Raw genomic sequence first — 25,957 nt, 5'->3', positions numbered from 1 at the left:
GAGTAGCTTTACTCAACACACTTTTCAGCTATTACGTGCAAATACTGTTGAATGCATCTGCAAAAGTATATCACTGTAGGACACGTAGCACTAGAGATATGACATCATAAACACTGAGAAGTGTGAAAACCTAGCTGTGGATGAATAATCCATAACTAATAAAACCAGCATAGTTAGGGTTTTGCATCTTCACTCATGTAAAGGCTTCAGATACTCAATGTCAAACACTTCACACATTAATTCATTTGTAACAAGACATTTGAAGCAATTATATGCATTAGAGTCCTATTGTTTAAAGAATTTCTGTGTATCTCTCTCTTTTTGGGTGTGTTTACTGGTCCCTTCTAACCAGTCCACGTATTTCAAATAACTTCCGGGAATTCAGCCAGGTAACACTTTCAGTGATCACCGAAATATCGGCGGTCACTGAAAGTGTTATCTGGCTGAATTCCCAGAATTTATTTGAAAGTTGTATATGCCAGGAGAAACTCAGGTCTCCCAGTCCACATATGACTGGCATCCCATCCTCCATGCTAAAAAGGGTGCAGTTAGTGGTATAACCATGAAAAAAGAAACCACATGCTAGCAAATTATGATGAATTACCATCAACAGATATTTATGGAAATTAAGTTATATTAGGTGAAATCTAATCCAAATCCCCTACTACCTGCAGAGGCAGATTGGTAATATCATGTAGAAGTAAAAGGCAAACAAATTGCAGGGAAGACAACAATCTGAATATATATGCTGTTTATTGAGGTGGTTAGATGTAATAGCTACACAGAGGTGTCAAGCAAAACTCAGTGAAGAAACTGGAAACTAAGCATGAATTCAACTGAAAGCTTGGTGATTTTATTAAATTCTGATAATAGTGATTATGCTGCAGTATTTAAAGGCAATAAGTGGGTTTCATAGCCAAATCAATGAATGTCAATAAGTACTGCCCACTTTTGCCAGTGTAAAAATTACTGAATGTATTCTGATGTTCCAATTAAATTATACATAGCTAATTGTGACAAGCAGAGCAGCAACAAATACTTCAAAACAATAATGAGAAGCTATTAGTCAAAATGAATAATTGCCTACAAACAATGGTTCCGCAAAATATTGTGTACTTGGACATAACATGTGCTATTGTTCTTGTTTCACTACTGTGATAATCTCAGTCCTGTGATACTGCATCTGCTGCAGCAATGTCACTATGCTCTTCTGCTCGTTAAGGAACCATACTAAAACTTCTCATTCTTTCTAAAGCGAACACATACAGTAAATGGCATATTTTTTTCCGTTTTAAAAATCCTTATTCTTATTAGCTTAAATGATTTGCAGATCAGTCAAAGTTTCTTTGTGATGTGTATCATCACAGTCTCCAAGGGAATTCTCATGCATGCATACACACATTTAAGGCAGTTTGTTACAGTATTGACAAAATTTATGGAAGAAGTAAATTTATAATAGTCTCAGATACAAAAAAATAATAATTTATAGCAAACAAGCAAATACATTTTCAAATATAGAACAATACAAGTACAAAAATTATGTTTGTCTCAAAATATATGGAAGCAATTACATTTCTTTTAATGATAAAAATATTATCACATAGCTCTGCATGTAACAGGTAAATTTTACTTTGATGATGTGATATAGCTCGAATGTGAAGTTAATGCCCAATAGTAGTTTCAGAGTAAAGCCAGATTTTTAAAGCAAATCTCTTTGCAACATTAGAGATGTTTAAATGGATGTATTTTAAATCCTTTTGCAAACATTCATAAAATAATTTGTGGCAAAAATATAATTATAAAAATATATTTTGTAAAAATGAGCCAAAAAGGGCTTGTGTAGTATATGCTACCAAGAAATTGCCACAAAAGCTGTTTTGCATTCTTTGACAAATCATCAATGTCAAGAGTTGATTATTTACTGGAAGGTAAACCATGTTTACAAATTTATTATTATTTTCTCCCGAATATGATCAAATATGCCAGGAAAATGTTTCATTTTGGCTTTAAGCACCAAAGAGATATGGCACATTTATGACAGATAAAACAAGAATACAATGCAAATTGAAGTCTAACATAAATAGTGTACAGGAGTTACAGCAATAAGCTGGATACAATCCATGTGTTGTACATTATAACCTTATAATGAAGTCATTTGCTTTGACTTCTGTTTATTTAAATTCATATATGACCATACTGACATTATTGTTTATACAAGACAAAACTGAAACCATTGGAATGAATCAGTTGACAAGATAGAGTTGAATATAGAACTCAATGATCAGTATTTCTGCAACTAATTATGAATATGGCTTTTTGATGGCCACTACTGAAGTGTTGTCTTCATTGGATACTACAAATAAAGTTATGCTTCTCCTTGTATTGGAAAATTCACAAACACACTAGTGACTGTGACACACTGATAGGCTTGTGCAGTTCATATTTTGCAAAAACTGATGTGTCTACAGCAATGGAGTCATTTGTTTGAATATTGTGTTCATTCACGAAAGAAACTTTTCCACAAATACAATGCAGCTTCACAAATCTATTGTGAGAAATAGCTGTTTTAAGTTCCTTTGTTTAATGACACATTTATGTTGTTCAAGAGTATCGAAAGTGAACAACTTTAAATGTTGTATGCTTGTGAAAATGTTTTCAGAAGATTTCAGACTTCCATAATACTGTTCAAAGCAGCACTTTGTTAGGGAAGTTGAGGCATTTCAAAATTATAAAGTGTGGGACAACATTATAATGATTATTGTTACATTTCACTGACATTACACTGATATTAACCTGTCAAACACCCAAAATATATTGCATTTCCACAAACATATTTCTGACTTTTACAGTTTCTTTTGAAAACTATACTCAAATGCCAGACAACCCTCAAAATGAAGAAAGTCATCAGAACACAGCTCTCAGTCATTATTTGATATAGTATCAGCGAGACTTTGCAGTTCCGACACTGCACGTATCGTTCATGCAAAACTTTAAACTCGCAATTACTTTTACACTCTGTAGCACTTTGAAGAAATGCACTCCCAGATGTAGGCACCTTTGACTTCACACTACAGTGGCTTGAGTACATGGTCTTTACTCTCTGTCCTTCTGGTGCTGCACATCTCTGACCTGTATTTATGCAGAGTACAACTCAGTATCACAAAACACAGCACAGCCAATGCTAAGAGACCCCAGCGGAGGATCTGGCGTGCAAGGTTCACAGTATGTGTTGCACTGTACAGTATTGAATGCAGGTCAGGAGGAAGTTCATTCATGGCCTATGAAAAAATAAAGAAGAGTAGCAACATTAGCATATCACAATTAAAATATTATAATGTGTGGTGTCTGTTCTTTTGGACATGTCTGAAAGAACAGACACCATTTTGATCCAGCAGCCACTATGAATTAAGATACAGAGGAATCACTGAAATTGGCTGCAAGTGGGCATTGACTGAAATCAATGGTAAGTTGAAAATTTGTACTGGACTGGGATTTGAACCCATGTTTCCTGCTTATTAAGCAGATGCTCAGACCACTATGCCATCCAGACTACCCTAGCATGCCTCCCATCAAACCCAGCTCAGTTTGACTCCTGGTCTGGCACAAATTTAATTTGATTTAAATCGACGTCCACTTGCAGCCAATATCTGTAATTTGTTTGTGTATTAATTGGGTGGTTGGTTTTGGGGAAGGAGACCAGACAGCGTGGTCATCGGTCTCATCGGATTAGGGAAGGATGGGGAAGGAAGTCGGCCGTGCCCTTTCAGAGGAACCATCCCGGCATTTGCCTGGAGTGATTTAGGGAAATCACGGAAAACCTAAATCAGGATGGCCGGACGCGGGATTGAACCGTCGTCCTCCCGAATTGTGTATTAATTAAAATACAATTATTGAGAAAATATGTGGCCCACACAAAGTGCTCTTTCCCATTTCACATCATAGCTAGTTATATTACCTTTTTGGATTGATTTGGGGGAAGAGACCAAACAGTGAGGTCATCGGTCTCATTGGATTAGGGAAGGATGAGGAAGGAAGTCGGCCGTGCCCTGTGAAAGGAACCGTCTGGACATTTGCCTAAAACAATTTAGGGAAACCACGGAAAACCTAAATCAGGATGGCTGGACGTGGGACTGAACCGTCGTCCTCCCGAATGCGAGTCCAGTGTGCTAACCACTGCGCCACCTCACTCAGTATATTATTTTTAATCAGTGAAAATTTCACTGTTCGTAGCATGATACTTTTTCCCTTTTCTTTCAGTGATGTGTATAGAATAAATTTTGAATATGCGTCTACTTTCGAGTACATCTTGTGCTATTGCGGGTTGTCAGATGCTTAATTGAACAGGTCATTTTATGTTCCATGTTATTCTCAGTGTCAGAATATTGAATGCTGATAAATATTTATAATACAGAAAGTTTTACAGAACTTGGAATCAGGTGATGAAACTTTTGTGTGTGCTAATAAATCACCTTGATCTTAATTACACACATTTTTGTTAAAAGAGAATTGAGCATGTATTACTGAAAATATTGAAAGCATGGAGTTTTCAGTGATGTCTCTCACATGGGTAAAGGGTGGAGAAAGAATCATAATTAGATGTGTAATGCTGCATAAAAAATTTATGACAGAAGCTGGGAGCATGGTTAACTGATGTTATTTGAAACGTAGAAATAGATCTACTTGTGTTATTCTTATCTCTGACATAGTTTAGAAATACATGCCCTGGCAGAATAAATCTACACTGGTATCTGTAACAAGTAGAATACTTTTCTGTTATTTTTAATAGACATCCTTCAGCCTGGGCTGAGCAACACCAATTAAGAGATCACACTGTATGGAATTAATTTTCATCTGAGTGGTTTATGTTATAGATGTGCTCCCAAGACTTTTTTAGCACATTTATTGGGAGAACTGTGATCAGGAGAGATGGATTTCATGTAGAATGAAAGGCTGCAATGGTAAGAAGTGAAAAAGTAAAGCTTTTCAAAGTGAGGTTAGTGTTGCTTGTGGTGGACTGAACGCAAAGAGAAGTGTGAAGGTGATCAACAATCAGGTAAGTGCCTAGAGATTTGAAAAACAAAAATATGTAATTAGAATGATTGAGCTGGTCCAGAAAATTTTGAGTTTGTGAATTTTTTCTCCATATTGGAATGTCATAGAAACAGAATTATCAATATGTAGGAAATAACCAAATCAGTCATTTTATGATTTCAGTTTAAAACAGAGCTAGTCAATGGTACATAAATTCTCTACTTGATCCATTAATATATTTTGTATAATATAATTTTTCACTTTATTTGCATTCATACAGATGCTGGTGCGTTGTTTGCTTGTGTATTAGTGTAAAAGAGCCCTTTTTCATGTTAATAATACAATTTCACAATTATAAAACACACTTTTTACTTCTTATAAACCAGTTACATGAATTGTTATTTCCTTGGCCAGCATATTGAGCATGTTGATGTAGGTTCCAGAACTGTAATATTGATTTTGAACAAGATACCAGCACCAGTTGCAAGTTTCTTTTTATTTCAATAAAGATGACTGGTTTCGGTCCCCAAGACTATTATCTGGTGGCACCAACTTACATTTTTTTTAAACCAAAGTACAATGGAATTAATCATATAGAGAAGAATATAACAATAAGCCCAACAGAACTGATCAACCACCATGTTATCCTCAGTCAACTGGCATCATTGGATGCACATATGGAGGAGTATGGGAGTCAGCACACCTGTTGCCCATCCATTGTCAGTTTCCAGCATTTGGAGCTGCTGCTATTTGGTCAAGTAGCTCCTCAATTGAAATCATGAGGCTCAGAGCACCCCAGTAGGTCAACAGTACATAGCAGCCTAGATGGTCACACATGCAAGTGCCAATCAGGCCCAATGGTGTTTAGCTTCAGCCGGTATATCCCCTGCAGCAAGGCCAACCATCAGCAGCAAGAGTAATAAAATAGTGTTAAGAAACAGTTCCACCATACACTTCATAACGTTAGCAAAATAAAATAAATAATGTTGTATAAACTCCTCCCCTATTAATTCAATGACATATATTCAAATAACCTACTGGTTTCTGTGAAATCAGATTTGGTACATTTCAGTTAGTATGATTGTTGGTTGCTGTAGGGCTCTAAACAGTCTTCTGATAAAGAGAAACACCACCCTTGTCACACTAAATTACATTGTAAAAAGCTTCTACAATTTAAGAAATCAAGATATGTAACAACCTGAAGGAACACACAATGACTGACAAAAAACACAAGGAGATGGCATTTAAATTAAGGGAGGGGCAAGTTAGAGGGAGGGTCTATAGAGAGCAGAGGGGTACGCAGGGAGAAGCAAGTAACAATAAGAATACAGGCACATTGGTTTAAAAGTAAAATGAAAAATAGGAAAATAGGAAAATATAGTATGTAGAAGAGTAACATGCATAAATAAATACATACATACATAAGAAAAAGATATATAAAATGTAATGTTATTAAATGACTAAGGAAAATGGCTGATGCTCAGAAAACCTAAGATGAATTGTGAGTTAATTATGGAAATCTCCTTGCATAATTTGTCATTCATTCTGTGTTCTCGCTGGATATCTAACATGTAAGTTCATGTTAATGTACCTATTGCTTTAATTGTGTATCAGTTTACACAACATTATTTGTTTCATTATGCAACTCTTCTGCAGTCTGTGGATGAGTGGTTTTTCAACCTCATTTTATTACACTTGCTGTTGATGTCTATGCTATATTCTTCTCTATATGATTGATTTTGTTTTTCTGTAATATGTAGATATCACTGGATAATGGGCTTAGGCACAGGAACCAGTCACAGTTATTAAAATAGAAAAGTGCTACTAGTGCTGTAATTTTATTCACAACAATAACAACAACAATAATACTGATCATCAACATCATCATCCAACATCATAAAATCACAAATGAATTTTCTTGGGTCATCAGTCTTCTTATTGGTTTGAAGTGGCCCACAACAAATTCCTCTCCTATTCTCTAACCCCTTCTTCTCAGAGTAGCACTTGCACATTACATCCTCAATTATTAGTTCAATATACTCCAATAGCTGGCCACACATGAGTGGATTTCTGTGACTGATCAGAACCATAGGCCAGTTCTGCAGGTGTATCTGATAGATCAGGCCTGCTGACATGAGGTGTGTCATTTCCCACTAATGTGCTCATGTGCAGTCACTGCCCATTGGATGTAGCACTCTGATCTGCTTGCAGGTCAGGTCCATTTGTATATGGTAACAAACTGGCATATTTTTGTGATTTATATGCAGACCCATGACTGCAGTGCATGTTCAACAGGCAAGAGGCCACGAGCGACACATCTCGGGAGTTTTTATTGTGTGTCACTGCAAGTATATTGTACAGTACAGTATGATGTTATATAGTCATTTTATTTACTGTAGTACATTTTCACACTTTGAAAGCAGTTTACACCCTCAAGAGAAAATATGGATGATGCTATGAAGAAAATTGTGGCAGTAGCTGCTTGGACCTTTGTCATGTACAGTATTTTATAATACCTGTAAAATAACGGACATAACACAGTTAAGTGTAATAGCCTACAATAATGAACATAGGACAGGCAACATTATTTTGACACTCATAGTGTTGGTTTGTACAACTCATTCCACCTCCCTCCCTTTATCCCCTTTATACTTCTTTCCAGAGATCTACACCTTCCTGAGATTATTCCTGAAATTGTTGAAGGTATTTTAAATCCATCCTTGCAACTACAACAAAATGTGTATTTTTGTCATGAAATTTACTTCATTCTATTAAAATGAAGCATCATTAGTAGTCTTTAATGAAACATATTTGCGTTCCAGCTTGCTTTCTGCACCTAAAAACATTTCGCTACAATAAATGTTTGTTACTTATGATAATGCTGTCTGCTTGTGTGTTTGAGATCTCCCCTCATGTGGCACTTGTTAGTTTTTATAAAACTATGTTCCATGGTTCAAATGGAGTCTAGAAATTTTTCAACCATCTCTTTATTTGTCCTACTTTTTTACACTCTTGTTTGTGTGATGTTTGCTTATCAGTTTTCAGGAACAAGGTATTTCACACCCCTACAGTTTTATACATTTTTCGATGTGGCCACTGGTCCACTCCCTTTACTATATTTGTAGCAACTAAAACTTGCTGTCAACTGAAAACTATTCATTCATCATTAGCATATTTTGAGTAACACCTATATTTATTTGGTTGCCATATTAAAATTTGCTTCTTTTGGCAAAAGAAAGCAGGCTTTACCTAATGTCACCTCACTAACATTCTAGTGTAGTTGCAATTGGAGTAGGATACTGAAACAGTGGTTTATTAAATGAGGAACTTAGTTCAAATCAGGTCAAAAGCTTATGAAAAAGAGGTTATTGGCATAAATATAAAAATGTAATTTCTTCACATATCCTGTTACAAAGCCACACTAATTCATATTTCACCAGCCATCCTCAACTCTTAAAAAATTACATCATTCCACAGTGCATGCTATCCTTTGCTAAAATCATGTTTTGATATCTCAAACTGTTTTTGAGATAGGAGGGATGCAGTGTTGATTTTGTTCTAGCTTTATCAAAAATGGTTCAAATGGCTCTGAGCACTATGGGACTTAACATCTATGGTCATCAGTCCCCTAGAACTTAGAACTACTTAAACCTAACTAACCTAAGGACAGCACACAACACCCAGTCATCACGAGGCAGAGAAAATCCCTGACCCCGCCGGGAATCGAACCCGGGAACCCAGGCGTGGGAAGCGAGAACGCTACCGCATGACCACGAGCTGCGGACTCTAGCTTTATCACTGAACTGCATGATCACAAGTAAATTCACTACATAAAGCAATTTTCTTAATAAAGACAAGATAGAGACCTTCTCCAAGTCTAAAGAAAGATTCAGTAGGTTAGCTAAATTTCATATACAGCATCATATGGCCTAATATGCATCAAATACAAATTCATGGCAACCCCTATTCTTTGTTACAAACTTTTTGAATTTCGGGCAGTATATTACTTATATGTGAGATATCACAATAACTAAGACCGTTAATGAAATGATGTGAACTTCATCATGAAGGTGACATACAAAGCTATGACAGACGTGATAACCATTTTTTTACTGAATAGTTTCTTTAAAATTGTGAGGGAAAGATTGCAGTGTAGCTGACATGAGCGTGAGATTCTGCTGAAGTAGTGTGTCAGCCATCAGCTCACCAAAAACTCGCATACTTGGTGGAATGAGGAGTCACAGAAATCAACCCATCTGTGTACCTGCTCAGAGGCCAGAGTCACAGTTCCCAGAACAGCAGGTAATTGTCTCAAATCTGTGCCTCCACCTCCACACAGGTGGGGCTGTAGATCTTCAAGAATCTCCCAGAAATGTCTGTGGGCTGTTGCTAAAATCTGTTTGTTTGTGACCAGCTAATCTTCTCCCTCTGATGTCTTAACAGATGTTGTATTATCTTGTCCCTTCTTCTCATCAGTGCTTTCCATATGTTCCCTTTTTTGTGATTTTGAGGAGAACCTCCTCATTCCTTACCTTATCAGTCCACTTAATTTTCCAACATTCTTTTGTGGTACCACATCTCAAATACTATACATTCTCAGAAATTTCTTCATGAAATTAAGACCTTTATTTGATACTAGTAAACTTCTTTTGGCCTCCTTGCCTGTGTTAATGGCCTCCTTGTCATGTTGTCCTTGCTTCGTCCATAAAGTTTGCTTACAAGGCAGCAAAATTCCTTAACTTCATGATCAATTTTGATGTAATGTTTCTCACTATTCTCATTTCTGCTACACCTCATTATCTTTGCATTTTTCCAGTTTACTCTCAGTTCATATTCTTTACTCATCATAAATATTCATTCTGTCCAAATGATCCTTTTATTCTTCCTCACTTTCACTGAGGACAGAAATACCATCAGCGAATCTTATTGATGGTATCCTTTCACCTTGAATTTTAATCTCACTCCTTAACCTTTCCTTAATTTCTGTCATTGCTTCTTCAATGACAGACTGAGGAGTAGTGACAAGATTGCATCTTTGCCTTACCCCTTTTTTTTTTTAAACTGAGCCTTTGCTCTTTATCTTCCAAATCTTATTATCCCTCTTGGTTCCTGTACTTATTGTACATTACATGCCTTTCTCTACAGCTTAACCCTATTTTTCTCAGGATTTTATACATCGTAAACCACTTGACATTTCTGAACACTTTTTCAGGTTGAAAGTCCCCTATTAATGTGATTTTTCTTCAGTCTTGCTTCCATTATCAAGAAAAACATCAGGACTTCTTCTCTGGTGCCTCCAACCTTTCCTAAAGTCAAACTGATCATCATCTAACAGATTCTCAATTTTAATTGCCATTCTTCTGTGTATTATTATTGTCAGCAAGTTGGATGCACGAGTTGTTAGGCTGGTGTGTGATGCTATTGCACTTACCTGCACCAGCTATCTTCGGAATTGCGTGGATGACACTTTTCCAAAGTCTGATAGTAAGTTGCCAGTCTCATAAATTCTACACACCAACTTGAATAGTCATCTTGTTGCAACTTCCCTCAGTGATTTTAAAAATTCCAATGAAATGTTATGTATCCCTTTTGCCTTATTTAATCTCAAGTCTTCCAAAGCTCTTTTAAATTATGACTAATACTGGATCCCCTGTGTGTCCAATATTGACTCCAATTTCTTCTTGTGTCACATCAGACAATTCCTTCCCCCTCATAGAGGCCTTCAATGTGCTCTTTCCACGTATTCACTCTCTCCTCTGTGTTTAATATTGGAATTCCCATTGCATTCTTAATGTTTCCCAGCTTGCTTTTAACTTCACCAAAGGTTGTTTTGATTTTCCTATATGTTGAGCCATTCTTCTGACTGTAACTGTATCTGTTGATATTGATGTTGAGTGGTATCTTTGTTGTGATTTTCTATGCTTCTGGTGGCGACGTGTTGTAGCAGGAAGGAAGAATTGGAACTGATGTGTGTAGAGGACTGTCTTCTTGTGGTGTGGTGATTGAATCTAAGAAGTGATTATTAACATAAAGAAGAAACAAACTAAATACCTGTATCTTTTCACTTATTTTTGTCCATTAACCTAATGAATCCAGAAATGTCTTACAAAAAGTCGGAAACATAATCTTGAAGACCAACTGTGCCAACTACATGAAGAACTAGTATTGGACATTGATGAAAAGTTAAGTGGCAACACAACCATAAACATTCAGACCTAATCTGAAGGAAGAACTCTAATACTGGTATCATGTTTGCTTCTCAAGGTATTGCAAAACATTCATACAAACCAGTTCACTCTAACATTGAGATTTGCTAAGCATTATTTTAACTTCAATTTTGTTCTTGTTAATAGAGATTAGGTTAGAACTAATTTCAAGCTTCAAGCACCATGACTTCCTTCAAGCTATAATCACTCATCATCAGGCTGCAAACATATTAATTTGGTATCCTATTTTGATTACAGTTTTGAAACCGTATCTTCCTTTATGTCAAACATTAATATGCAAGTTATTTTAGGCACTTTGGGTGTTCATAAATATAAATCAGAAAAGTCTGTAACATGTAATTATTCTCACTATTCATGGCATAATTAAATGAACAGATAGTAATTGTGGGACCACATGCATAACAATACAACAACTGATATTGTCTACATGGTATACTTACTACTTCCATCCAAGCAATTGGTAGTATCATTCCTTCAGAAAACCTGTCCAGTTGCGTCAGTACTTTTGATTTTTCAACTCTTACATTGAACTGGAGGCTCGTTTTACCCCTCATCACTACTCCAAGTGTCTGAAAGTAAGCATTAAATAGAAATAAGTGGATGTTACATTTGCTTGCATTATAAATATTACTAGCCAATTGTGCTGAAGTATATTCCATTTAAATGCTGAAGAAACAAACTAATAATAATGATGATTATGATGATGATGATGATGATTATGATTATGATTATGATAATAATATCAGAGCTTTTATTTTTATCCTGTATTTCCTTTACAGCATCACAGTTTAGTTGACAGCTTAGCAGGCCAATCTTTGCATGAAACATTCAGCCACATAGGTAACACATAATAGATGATGGTGGTTGTGGCTGTACATAGTCAAGTTTGCATCTCTGACATTTCTCATTTTACTGTTTCTGACATGCCTGCTCAAAATCTAAAACAGCAGCTGAAGTAGATGTGTGCCAGTTTGAAATTATCCTTACAGCACTTCATAGGAGCACCCTGGGGCCTCATATCTGTGCTTACATTGCTATATAGAATTTGTCAAAGAAGTCTATAGTTTCTCATACAATGGAGATGCCCAATCAACCTGAGTTGGTGGCCATCGATTGTGGTTTCTATACTGTAGACCTTTGCCTTGTCAAGAACAGTTTGTGTTTGGTATGAAGTCGCCTCATTTGAAGTTCATAAGGTATCTAAGGTTCTGTTGGTTGAAGCTTTCTACACTGATCATTATAAAAAGAGCCGCAGCAGGAAGGGCAAGACAGATGGCTGCTATTGTTTGCAGGCAGGTAGATATAACTACACATACAAAATAAAATGATTACAGTTTCAACTTTGAAGGATCAAAATTTATTAAAATGCATGGTCATAAAACATACATGTTATTATTGAGTTGCTAGGCACTAAGAGCAAAGGTATGAAATGGTAAATACCACTGATGTTTCAGTCACCTTCTTTGGAGACAGTGGCGGTTGTGGAGTTCTTCATGTCAGCTGGTACATTACTGGTTTCCCACATTACAAGCTACAGGTTGAATAATCTGGTTTTAGAGACAAACCAGCACTCTGAATGATCGCCAGGGAGATGTTGTCAGGTCTGGGTGCCTTTCTTATTCTATCTAGAGCCTTGCTAAATTCATGAAATATTGGTAGGACTGCCATCCAAGTTTGTGGTGGATGCTATGGGACATGTCTGAGAAAGTTGTTAGGACAGCCAAATCATTGTCAGACCTTCCACATAGCTTCTCTGGGCAGTTTATAAAAAGCCTTTTCTAAGTCACAGAACACTAATAACAAGGGCTTATGTCGTTCCCGGCACTTCTCCTATAGTTGTTGCACACATCTTGAAGTTAGCAGCAGCAGCAGCAGCAGCAGCAGCAGTAGAACTAATGTTGATGGGCAAGCTGAAGTGCTCTTCCCAGCAACTCAAAATGGTGTGACCATTAGTGAGGATGATTGTACTGTCAGTGGCTTTCAGGGCTCCTCATGAGGAATGAACAGCCCCACATATTTCTTTCATTGTAGTATAAAAACTCTTGAAGTCCCTGGCATCTGACAGATTTTGGGAATTTCTTAACTTTCTATTGCCACTTGTTGTTCTTGATTGTTCTCATTTCAGTTTGACACTTCTGTGTGAGCTCTTGAAAATGTGATATCTATTCCATGGAGGATGGATTTGAGTAAGACATAGGTAAGCATCCCACTTAACCCTTATGAGGTTGTTGATAACTTCATTATTGTCATCGAACTAATATTTTTTTCTTCTTTGCATCAAAACCAGTGACCAGCCTTTTTGATGGTATTTTTTAAAGTGGTCCATTTCTGTTCAACATGTTATGTTAGATGGCGTTTTGCCAAGTCTATCCAAAAGTGTTCCTTCCAAGGCAGCCTGAACAGTTATATCCTATGGGCTGTTCATACTGAATTGTTTCATGGAAGGGTTTGAGAAGTAGGATCATGATTTATGATGGACAAAGATCCTCAGATGGCTAACTGGCAGTTTGTGATCAGTTAAACAACTGTCTGTGATACAAGCTGATTTCGTGATCATTACATCTTTCTTGTCATGCTGACAAGTGTTGACAGTCAGAGATTCCACTGTTTGGAGCATGGATGCATCCTTACAGTTTTATAATGATTAGGGAAATGGGATTGCGTATTGGTGGATAAAAAGCTCATGCTCAGTGCAGAGACCAAGAAGTAGCACAGCAATGCAGTTTCAAACACCTTGCTTACCCATGGTGTTCCTCTAAAAAAGAATTCAGTTGTATTGGTACAAAATGGCTTGGCACTATACTGGGTTTCTGACTCTATGGAGATGCTCTCTGCGTTCTGTGCTAAGTGCGGCTTTGTCACCACTTATACTGCTTGCCTCATGCTAAAACCTGTGCCGAGAGATGGCATTTAGCTTCTAGGGAATATTTATCATTCACTTTTAAAAGAACTATTTGGTGAAAAAGCTTATTTTTGATCATCTTGTGGTATCTTCACCTCATGAAGGACTGAATTTTGTTTTCTTATTCATCACATTTACTGTGCAGCATCAAATTAAACAAAGCAGTGCATGAAATTTTAAAGAGTTTGCAAAGGTAAAAAAAAGCATAATGTAGACTTTACATATGGTTGATTTCAGCTCATATATTACTGTGTATGAAATGTAGATATGATATCAAAATTTTCTTTGAAATTGAGAGCAGAATCTTGTAGCATTCTCAAGATACTGGTTTTCATATCTGGCGGACAGTCAGATGTGTGCGTCCACTTCCATCCATGTGTATCAGGAATCATGGTCATAACAACTGTCACATTTCATAAATGGTTTGGAATGCAGAAACAAGTTTCTTTGTGTGCAAAAGACAGTATGCAAAGAGGCACATTATATGATAAATACTCTAAACCTTTTTATTCACTAAGATAAGGAAGTAAGTTGTCCACAGGAGTGAGAGGTTTGGTGAAACAGGATGCATAGACATGTCAATAGTGCTTAAGGAAAATGCAGGTGCCACATTTAAACATGTCCTCAGCAGCCCGAGAGCAATGTAGTATGAGATTTAGCTTGTCCACAGCCAAATGGCTAACATGCTTACATACTGTAAGAAAGAAAAATACATAACACAGTCTTCTACAGATATTTATGTACATATGGTCTACCAACTTTGATACTTACTGGGTGAATATCTAGATAAATGTCATGTTTTTCTGGGTCTGGATTCATACCCTCAATTGCTTCAAGCAGTTCTTTGTCTCCTAGGTGGAAGTGGGGAAGTGATACCATGATTGGTGCGCCTAAACGAAAGTAATAATACACAAATTACCACACAGAAATTTTTCTACATAAATCTGTAATATTAATAATAGTGTTAGCAACAAGTTATGGCTTACATTTTATTGTGTATTCCTGAGACTGCAGAAGTTATTTGTAACAATAATTAAAACAGTAATCGAAATTCCTGGATGGAGCAATACGGGAAAGGCAACCACACACCTACACCAGGCCGATGCATGGAGCACAGTAACACATAACAGAAAACAACATTCACACTAGCTTCTGAGCACTAGCTCCTTTTCTGGTAATACTACATACATTCACATATACAACCACAGAGACACAGAAACACACACCCAAGGCCATGGCAAGACTACTGCTATTACTAATACTGTATTACTGAAAGCAGTTGCCTGAGCTGATGGAGGTGAATAGAGAGAGAGAGAGAGAGAGAGAGAGAGAGAGAGAGAGAGAGAGAGAGAGAGAGGGGGGGGGGGGGGGGGGGAGGGAGGGAGAAACTGGGGGGTGGTGAGAGTAGTGGGGGAGATGGCAGTGCATAATCTGGAAGGAGGAGGAGTGGTCTGGACAGAACAGAGTAGGGAAAAGCCAAGGTGAGGCAGTGGGAACAGGTTACCATAGGTTTAAGCCAAGGGGATGGAAAAGGTGCAGGATGTGTGGGAGAGAGAATACCCATCTGTATAGTTCGGAGAAACTTGTGCTGGAAGAGAGTATCCAAATAGTCCAAGTAGTGAAGCTGTTATTTAAATCATTTTTGTGTTGTGATGCACAACATGTTCGGCAACTGGATGGAAAAGTTTGTGGTTTGTCACAGTTTGGCGGTAGTCATTCATTTGAGGAGACCGTTAGTTACTTATCATGCCTGTGTAGAATGCTGTACAATTATTGCATCATAGCTGGTATATAACATGGGTGCTTTCACGTGTGGCCTTCCCTTTTTTAGACCAGTCACACTAATAAATGGCATGGCCATTTGTGGAAGCAGCCATGTTTTATATCAGCTATGCTGCAATTACTGTACAGCATTCCATGTGGGTGTGACAAGTAGCCAGCTGTCAACTTGCACGATTAGCTACTCCAAAACTGTGACTGGTTGCATGATTAAAGGAACCAAACTACTAGGTATTTACTCTGTTTTTCCTTGAACAGATAGGTCTACATGACTAGATCAGAGAAAGCCTACCACTCAAAACCCAGAGAAAAAAAGCAAAGTCTATGAAAGGTCAACAAAGGCAAGATAAGGGACAAAAAGAAGAAGGCACACAGAGGAAGGAACACAGGCAAGGTGCCCCATCTAGGGAGCAGCCAGAAGCCCCCAAAAGCTGAGTTTGTCAGTGGCCGTTCATGCAGACAGACAGCTTGCTGGTTGTCATGCCTACATAGAATGCAGCACAGTGGTTGCAGCTTAGCTTGTAAATCACAGGACTGGTTTCACAGGCAGCCTTGCCTTGGATGGAATAGGTGATGTTAGTGACCAGACTGGACTAGGTGGTGGTAGGAGGATGTACGAGGTACATTCAAGTTCTAAGGCCTCCGATTTTTTTTCTCCAGACTGGAAAGAGATAGAAACATGCGCATTGTTTTAAAATGAGGCCGCGTTCATTGTTAATACGTCCCAGAGATGGCAGCACCATATGGCAGATGGAATTTTACCGCCAGCGGTGAGAATGAGAACTGTTTTAAATACTTAAAATGGCAACGTTTTCCTTACTTGAACAGCGTGCAATCATTCGTTTTCTGAATTTTCATGGTGTGAAACCAATTGAAATTCATCGACAGTTGAAGGAGACATGTGGTGATGGAGTTATGGATGTGTCGAAAGTGCGTTCGTGGGTGCGACAGTTCAATGAAGGCAGAACATCATGTGACAACAAACCGAAACAACCTCGGGCTCGCACAAGCCGGTCTGATGACATCATCGAGAAAGTGGAGAGAATTGTTTTGGGGGATCGCCGAATGACTGTTGAACAGATCGCCTCCAGAGTTGGCATTTCTGTGTGTTCTGTGCAAACATTCCTGCATGACGACCTGAAAATGTGAAAAGTGTCATCCAGGTGGGTGCCACGAATGCTGACGGACGATTACATGGCTGCCCGTGTGGCATGTTGCCAAGCAATGTTGAAGCGCAATGACAGCATTAATGGGACTTTCTTTTCGTCGGTTGTGACAATGGATGAGATGTGGATGCCATTTTTCAATCCAGAAACAAAGCGCCAGTCAGCTCAATGGAAGCACACAGATTCACTGCCACCAAAAAAATTTCGGGTAACCGCCAGTGCTGAAAAAATGATGGTGTCCATGTTCTGGGACAGCGAGGGTGCAATCCTTACACATTGCATTCCAAAGGGCACTACGGTAACATGTGCATCCTACGAAAATGTTTTGAAGAACAAATTCCTTCCTGCACTGCAACAAAAACGTCCGGGAAAGGCTGCGCATGTGCTGTTTCACCAAGACAACGCACCCGCACATTGAGCTAACGTTACGCAACAGTTTCTTCATGATAACAACTTTGAAGTGATTCCTCATGCTCCCTACTCACCTGACCTGGCTCCTAGTGACTTTTGGCTTTTTCCAACAATGAAAGACACTCTCCGTGGCCGCACATTCACCAGCCGTGCTGCTATTGCCTCAGCGATTTTCCAGTGGTCAAAACAGACTCCTAAAGAAGCCTTCGCCGCTGCCATTGAATCATGGCGTCAGCGTTGTGAAAAATGTGTACGTCTGCAGGGCGATTATGTCGAGAAGTAACGCCAGTTTCATCGATTTCGGGTGAGTAGTTAATTAGAAAAAAAAATCGGAGGCCTTAGAACTTGAATGCACCTCGTATGGGACAGGTCTTGCATCTAGGTCTATTACAGGGGTATGAGCCATAAGATAAGAGATTGGGATCAGGGGTTGTGCAAGGATGGACGAGTATGTTGTGTAAGTTTGATGGATGGTGGAATACCACGGTAGGAGGGGTGGGAAGGATAGTGGGCAGGACATTTCTCATTTCAGGGCACGACGAGAGCTAACCAAAACCCTGGTGAAGAATGTAATTCAGTTGCTCCAGTCCCGGATGGTACTGAGTTACGAGAGGAATGCTCCTCTGTGGCTGGACTGTGGGACTTTGGGAGGTGGTGGGAGACCGGAAAGATAATGCACGCGAGATTTGTTTTTGTACAAGGATGGGAGGATAACTGTGGTCAGTGAAGGCTTCAGTGAGATCCTCGGTATATTTTGAGAAGGACTGCTCGTCACTGCAGATGCGACGACCACGGGTCGCTAGGCTGTACGGAAGGGACTTCTTGGTATGGAATGTGTGGCAGCTGTCGAAGTGAAGGTATTGCTGGTGGTTAGTAGGTTTGATATGGATGGAGGGACTGATGTAGCCATTTCTGAGGTGAAGGTCAACATCTAGGAAGGTGGCTTGGTGGGTTGAGTAGGACCAGGTGAAGCAAATGGGGGAGAAGTTGTTGAGGTTCTGGAGGAATGTGAATAAGGTGTCCTCACCTTCAATCCAGATAGCAAAGATGTCATCAACGAGTATGAACCACGTGAGGGGTTTAGGATTGTGGGTTTTTAGAAAGGGTTCCTCTAGATGACCCATGAATAGGTTAGCATAGGATGGTGCCATGCAGGTGCCCATAGCCGTACCATGGATTTATTTGTAGGTAATGCCTTCAAAGGAGGAGTAATTGTGGGTGAGGATATAGTTGGCCATGGAGACTAGGAAGGAGGTTGTTGGTTTGGAATCAATAGAGCATCTGGAAAGGTAGTGTTTGATAGCAGTAAGGCCATGGGCATTAGGAATGTTAGTGTACAGGGAGGTGGCATCAATAGTGACGAGCAGGGCACCGTGTGGTAAAGGGACAGGAACTGTGGAGAGTCGATCAAGGACATGGTTGGTATCTTTTATAACAGAGGATAGGTTCCAGGTAATAGGTTGAAGGTGTTTGTCTACGAGAGCAGAGATTCTCTCAGTGGGGACACAGTAACTGGCCACAATGGCGCATCCTGGGTGGTTGGGTTTATGGATTCGAGGAAGCATGTAGAAGGTGGGAGCGCAGGGAGTGGTAGGGGTAAATAGAGAGATGGACTCTGGGGAGATGTTCTGGGAGGGGCCTAAGGATTTGAGTAGTGACTGGAGATCCTGCTGGATTACTGGAATGGGATCACTGTGGCATGGTTTGTAGGTGGAAGTATCTGACAACTGATTGAGTCCTTCTGCCACGTAAGCCTTGCAGTTCAGAACAACGGTGGTGGAGCCTTTGTCAGCAGGTAGGATTATAAGGTTGGGATCAGTTTTTAGATGGTGGACTGTGGTTCTTTCTGTGGATGTAAGGTTAGTTTGCATGTTGAGGGATTTGGGGAATGATGTTGAGGCAAGGTTCAAGGTTAAGAAATTCTGGAAAGTTAACAGGGGGTGGATCACGGTTGGTTGGAGGAGTGAACTGAGTTAGGCAAGGTTCAATACTGGTCTTTGGTCGAGTCTGATTGGTAGGGTTTGTGGCGAAAAAGTGTTTTCACTGTAGGGACTGGGAGAAGGAGAGAAGGTCTTTAACTAGTCCTGCATGGTTGAATTTGGGAGTGGGGCAAAATGGTGAGGCCTTTGGAAAGGACTGATATTTCTGTGGGACTAAGGCTTCTGGAGGAAAGGTTTGTAACTGTGTTGTGGGTCTGTTTAGGTTCTGGGTTCTGTGTGGTGGTGGGAGGGAGTTTTGGAGGGTGGTGTACATGTAGTAGGTCTGCAAGACATGGTATGTCAGCTTTGAGGGGGCATGGTGGAGGTTTGGAGGTGGTTGTAGAAGTGGTGGACAGTGGTAGTCTGAGGCATAAGTAGGAAGTGAGCAGGATGGAGAGTTTTTTGAGGTGACATTGTGCATGTTGCTCAAGTTCCTGCAGGGCAAGAGTTTCAATGAGTAGTATGGATTCCAGGAATTTGGGATTGCGTAGCAGGAGAATTTTAGTGTGGAGAGAAGGTATTGCAAGGAGGTTTGGGCTTGTTTGACATGATGATGCAGGACTATGTTGGTGAGGGCTAAGGATTGGCGGAATCTGAACAGGGGGAGGTCATTGTGGAAGGAGGGGTGGCAACCAGAGATGGGTAATTTGATGGTAAGGCCATTAGGGGGGATTTCATGATCCAAGTAACAACGCAGGAACAGTATGTGGGACTGGTATCTGGCTAGGGATAAGGAAACTTTTCTGTATTGACACAGACAGAAGGAGCAAGGATCCATGGTGACGCAAAAAAGAAGTAGAATCAAGTCCGAAAAATTAGGCAAAAATACACCCAAATATGTGTGAAAAGGACAAAATGGATGCACAAGGGGGAGGGGGGAGGGGGGAGGGGGTGGGACGAGATGAAATCTGAGGGAGATGAAATCTGAGGGAGATGAAATCTGAGGGAGATGAAATCTGAGGGAGATGAAATCTGAGGGAGATGAAATCTGAGGGAGATGAAATCTGAGGGAGATGAAATCTGAGGGAGATGAAAGTGGAAGATGAAAACTCACTAAACTGGGCAAAAAGTCACAAGAGTCAAAGTAGAGAAAAACTAATCAATATTAAATATATGTATATTACTGCGGGTAGCAGGTTTGAGGGCGAATAAGCGTAAGGGGGACAGCAGATGTGACTGGATGAGGCAGATTTAGTGGGTGGGAACAGGGATAGAATGGGGAAAGTGTGGAGGGTGGGGAGAGGTTCATAGTTACAGATGTAAGATCGTGTGGCACCAGAAAAGTGCAGGAGGTAACATGCAAAAATACGGGAATTGACACAGGGAGTGTGATCAGTGTGAAGGTATAGGCTTCATTATATCGGCAGGAGCAATGTGGGACCTAAGATGCTGCACTAACAGTCAGCGTGGTCTTGAGGCCATCTGTTGCGCGCATTGAGTATAGCAGATGCAAAAGAATGTAGTTACAAAGGAAAACAGCACAGGGTTTGAATCGAAGAAAAACAGTCAGGCAAATATCAAACGATGGAAAATCCAGAATGGAATGTAACATTACCAGACAAGGAAAGTTGCTACTCACCACATAGGGGAGATACTGAGTCAGGATAGGCACCACAAAAGGATTCACACAATTGTAGCTTTTGGCCATTAAGGCCTTTGTCAGCAGTAGACACACATACACACATGCATGCACACACACTCACGCAAACGCAACTTGCACACGTCTGCAGTCTCGGAGAACCGAAACCACACTGCAAGCAGCAGCACCAGTGCATGATGGGAGTGGCGACTGGGTGGGGGTAAGGAGGAGGCTGGGGTGGGGAGGGGGAAGGGTAGTATGGTGGGAGTGGTGGACAGTGAAGTGTTGCAGTTTAGACGGAGGGCAGGAGAGAAGGTGCGGAGGGGGGATGGGGTAAGTAGCAGAAAGGAGAGAAATAAAAAGAAATGAAAAGACTGGGTGTGGCAGTGAAATGATGGCTGTGTAGTGCTGGAATGGGAACAGGGAGGGGGCTGGATGGGTGAGGACCGTGACTAACGAAGGTTGAGGCCAGGAGGGTTACAAGAATGTAGGATGTATTGCAGGTAAAGCTCCCGGTGTTGGTGGGAAGGATCCAAGTGGCACAGGCTGTGAAGCAGTCATTGAGATGAGGAATATCATGTTTAAAACTGCAACACTTCACTGTCTGCCACTCCCACCATACTATCCCTCCCCGCCCCAGCCTCCTCCTTATCCCCACCCAGTCGCCACTCCCATCATGCACTGGTGCTGCTGCTCACAGAGTGGTTTCTTTGCAGATGTGTGTGCAAGTTGCGTTTGTGTGAGTGTGTGCGTGTATGTGTGTGTACTGCTGACAAAGGTCTTAATGGCTGAAAGCTTTAATTGTGTGAATCTTTTTGTTGTGCCTATTGCGACTCAGCATCTCCGCTATATGGTGAGTAGCAACTTTTCTTCTCTGGTATTGAAGCATAAAACTAAGTCAGCCACTGAGACATCATCTCCTAACAACAGGTGTAGTGAGTCAGGAAGAGTCCACAACAGGGCAGCTAGGTTGGGACAGTCCAGCAATATGTGAACCACCGTCAAAAGGGAACCACGACACTGGTGCGGGTCTTTGCAATGGAGGAGATGACCATGAGTCAGCCAGGCTTGGTTGCTGTGGAGATGGCAGAGGATGGTAGAGTTCTTGAGAGACAACTGAATGGAGAACCTCCACTGATTTGTAGTCTCATTTATCACCAGACTGGTCCTTTCCGTATTCCAGATCTCCAAACCCTAATGGCATAATACTGATCAAAGGTCTGTATGTGGAATAATGATCTCAAAAGTAAGTTTGCTGGTATCCAGCTTGGCCAAACTATCAGGGAGTACATTCCACAGGATCTTGACGTTGCCTGGGGTCCAGACGAAGGTCACTGAGCATCCACATTGTTCCAGGACATACAGGGAATTCTTCACAGCAATGACTGCAGGTGAGAAAGTACCTACCAGCACAGGAACTGCTATGCTGAAGAGTAGGAGAGATGGCTATGAACCATACAGTGAAAACACTACAGCCATCCAGCAAGGAACACAGATCACTATGTCCCATGTGAGTATAAGGAAAACCCACAGAACCAGCAAGCATTGAGCCATCAGTATAGACTACTTCCAAACCCTGTGATGTACCAGTGATGGAGAAAAATTGGTGGCGAGGGTCTTGGGAGGGACTGAGTCTTTTGGACCTTGTGATATGTCAAGTTGACGCTGTGGCTAAGGGATGCACCATAGAGGTGTACATGTGTGGACCCAGATGAGAGGTGGAAGAAGAAGCAACTGGAGTTCAGAGAGGATGGACCAGTCAAGGATTGTGATCATAATCCGTGATCTGGGCCACCATAGTGGGAGACGAATTTCCATGTTTCAAAAGAAAACATAGTAGTTTGGATGCTTAGGGGAGCTGCAATAGTGAGTAGCTTAATAGACAAGCTGCTGTTATCACCTGATATGCAATGGAGGGCCGCCAATTCCCTTGAACAAGCTGTTCACAGGCCTAGTTCAAAAGGCTCCTGTCTCAAGTCCAACCTTGCAGTGGTGTTTCAGATCCAGTATCTACAATGCTGAGGGTGGTGCCAAATCATATGTCAGACTCCCAGTATGTTGACACCGAGGACAATTAACAAATGATCAATGAAGAAACTTAGTGGGTGAACTGCTACACCATGATAAAGATGGGACTGTATCAAGACTTTGTAAAGCTGTAGAATGTTAGTACAATCTGTGCCCCAGATGGTGCTACTCAGGCAGAAAAGTGTATTAAAGTGCAGACAGCACTTTTGCTTAAGCTGGTGAAGATGAGGAATCCATGTCAATGGAGAAGTGGAGGCCAGTACTAAAAGGCGATTCGGAGGCCAGTACTAAAAGGCGATTCGGAGGCCAGTACTAAAAGGCGATTCGGAGGCCAGTACTAAAAGGCGATTCGGAGGCCAGTACTAAAAGGCGATTCGGAGGCCAGTACTAAAAGGCGATTCGGAGGCCAGTACTAAAAGGCGATTCGGAGACCAGTTCTAAAAGGCGATTCGGAGACCAGTTCTAAAAGGCGATTCGGAGACCAGTTCTAAAAGGCGATTCGGAGACCAGTTCTAAAAGGCGATTCGGAGACCAGTTCTAAAAGGCGATTCGGAGACCAGTTCTAAAAAGCGATTCGGAGACCAGTTCTAAAAAGCGATTCGGAGACCAGTTCTAAAAAGCGATTCGGAGACCAGTTCTAAAAAGCGATTCGGAGACCAGTTCTAAAAAGCGATTCGGAGACCAGTTCTAAAAAGCGATTCGGAGACCAGTTCTAAAAAGCGATTCGGAGACCAGTTCTAAAAAGCGATTCGGAGACCAGTTCTAAAAAGCGATTCGGAGACCAGTTCTAAAAAGCGATTCGGAGACCAGTTCTAAAAAGCGATTCGGAGACCAGTTCTAAAAAGCGATTCGGAGACCAGTTCTAAAAAGCGATTCGGAGACCAGTTCTAAAAAGCGATTCGGAGACCAGTTCTAAAAAGCGATTCGGAGACCAGTTCTAAAAAGCGATTCGGAGACCAGTTCTAAAAAGCGATTCGGAGACCAGTTCTAAAAAGCGATTCGGAGACCAGTTCTAAAAAGCGATTCGGAGACCAGTTCTAAAAAGCGATTCGGAGACCAGTTCTAAAAAGCGATTCGGAGACCAGTTCTAAAAAGCGATTCGGAGACCAGTTCTAAAAAGCGATTCGGAGACCAGTTCTAAAAAGCGATTCGGAGACCAGTTCTAAAAAGCGATTCGGAGACCAGTTCTAAAAAGCGATTCGGAGACCAGTTCTAAAAAGCGATTCGGAGACCAGTTCTAAAAAGCGATTCGGAGACCAGTTCTAAAAAGTTATAAGGGCCCAGTTCTAACAAGCGATATGGAGACCAGTTCTAAACAGTGATATGAAGATCATTCCTAGAAAGTGGGAAATCTCCACAACATTGAGTAGCTGGTTGTCAAGGTAAAGTTCTGGTTGTGGATGAATGGAACGATGTTGACAGAAGAGTATTTTCTAGTCTTGGTGTCTGAAAACAGAGCCATGGGTTAGGGGCCAAGCCTGCACATTTCATACTGTGCCTTGCCGTCAACATTTAGTGACACCAACATTAGAGGAGTAATAGTAGAGGCAGAAGTCATCAGCATATAAGGAAGGTGATACTGAGGACACAAGAGTTGCTGCTAGACCACTGATGGCTACTAGAAAGAGAGGGACACTCGGTACAGAGCCCTGGGGAATCCCATTCTCTTGGATATGGCGAGGGGGACTGTGGGAAGCACCAACTCTAACCCACAACACACAGTGACAGGAAGTTCTGGATAAAAATTGGGAGCAGATCCTTGAGACCCAACTCACGTAACATATCAAGGATGTGGCATCACCACGTGGTGTCATTAGCCTTTTGCATATTGAAGAAGACAGCTATAAGGTGTTGACACCAGGCAAAAACTGTTCAGATCAAATACACCATGTACGTCATCAGACTATTAGTAGTGAAAACCACCCTGGGACGGAGCCAGAAGACCTCAAGACTCAAGGAGCCAACACAGCTGCTGGCTCACCATGTGTTCTAGCAACTTACAGAGGACACTGGTGAGACTTTCTGCACAAAAACTGCCCATTTCTAGAGCATGCTTACCCGGTTTCAGCACTGGGACAAGAATACTTTCCATTGTGATGTGAACTCACCATCACTCCAGATATGGTTAACGATGGCAAGGATATGATGCTGGCAGTCCACTAGTAGGTACTTGATCAGATGGTTGTGGATGTGTTCTGGTCCTGTGGCTGTATCAGGGCACTGGGTTATGACACTGACCAATTCCCACTTGCTGAATGGCTCCAGATGGCATGTAGTAAGAGATAATTTTATCACTCCACCCACTGTTTTACAACATGAAAGGCAAGTTGATAATTCTCACTGAGGCTCAAGCACAATCCAGAGCAAAATGTTCGCCAACAGCATCTAGGTCAGGGTAGGCAGTGCCATTCAAGGTAATACCTGGTACACCTGCAGGTGTCTGGTATCTGTAAAGATGTCTGAACTTAGCCCAAATCTGTGAAGGAGAGATATGTGTTCTGATGGTTGCAACATTCCATTCCCAGCATTCTTGTTTCCATTGTTTTATTAGGTGGCAGACCTGAGCACAGAGCCGGCAATGAAATGCTCCATCAATGGGTGACACTTATGGTGCTGGAGGGCCTGCCTATGATCTCTAATGGCCTCTTTGTGATTTCTGATGACCATCAAGGGTACTGTCTTCCGTTGGGGTGGGTCTGATGAACAGGGGATCATTAAATCAGCTGCTGAAAGGATGGCTGTAGTTGTATTCTGGACTGCCTCATTGATATCTCCATGAGGTGAGAAGCCAAGGGCAATGGCATGGCGGATGTGAAAGCACCACAGTCAGTACTGTTGAGAGCCCATATGGGCAA

The 25,957-nt window shown here is 40.8% G+C and overlaps 1 protein-coding gene across 1 annotated transcript in view; it reads right to left on the bottom strand.

Moving 5' to 3' along the window:
• Positions 1–900: 900 nt before the first annotated feature.
• The window catches only part of LOC124544709 (lysosome membrane protein 2-like), a 392,218-nt gene continuing 367,161 nt past the window's right edge, over positions 901–25,957 (bottom strand). The window contains exons 8-10 of the mRNA XM_047123353.1: positions 14,932–15,050; positions 11,699–11,827; positions 901–3,278 (exon numbers count right to left, since the gene is read on the bottom strand). Of these exons, the coding sequence (XP_046979309.1) occupies positions 3,069–3,278; positions 11,699–11,827; positions 14,932–15,050 (458 nt within the window). The 3' untranslated portion in view covers positions 901–3,068. The remainder of the gene's footprint in view (positions 3,279–11,698; positions 11,828–14,931; positions 15,051–25,957) is intronic.

The sequence above is a fragment of the Schistocerca americana genome, chromosome 8 (assembly GCF_021461395.2).
Source record: "Schistocerca americana isolate TAMUIC-IGC-003095 chromosome 8, iqSchAmer2.1, whole genome shotgun sequence".
Taxonomy (NCBI): Eukaryota; Metazoa; Arthropoda; class Insecta; order Orthoptera; family Acrididae; genus Schistocerca; species Schistocerca americana.
This window is presented reverse-complemented; position numbering and strand designations above follow the sequence as displayed.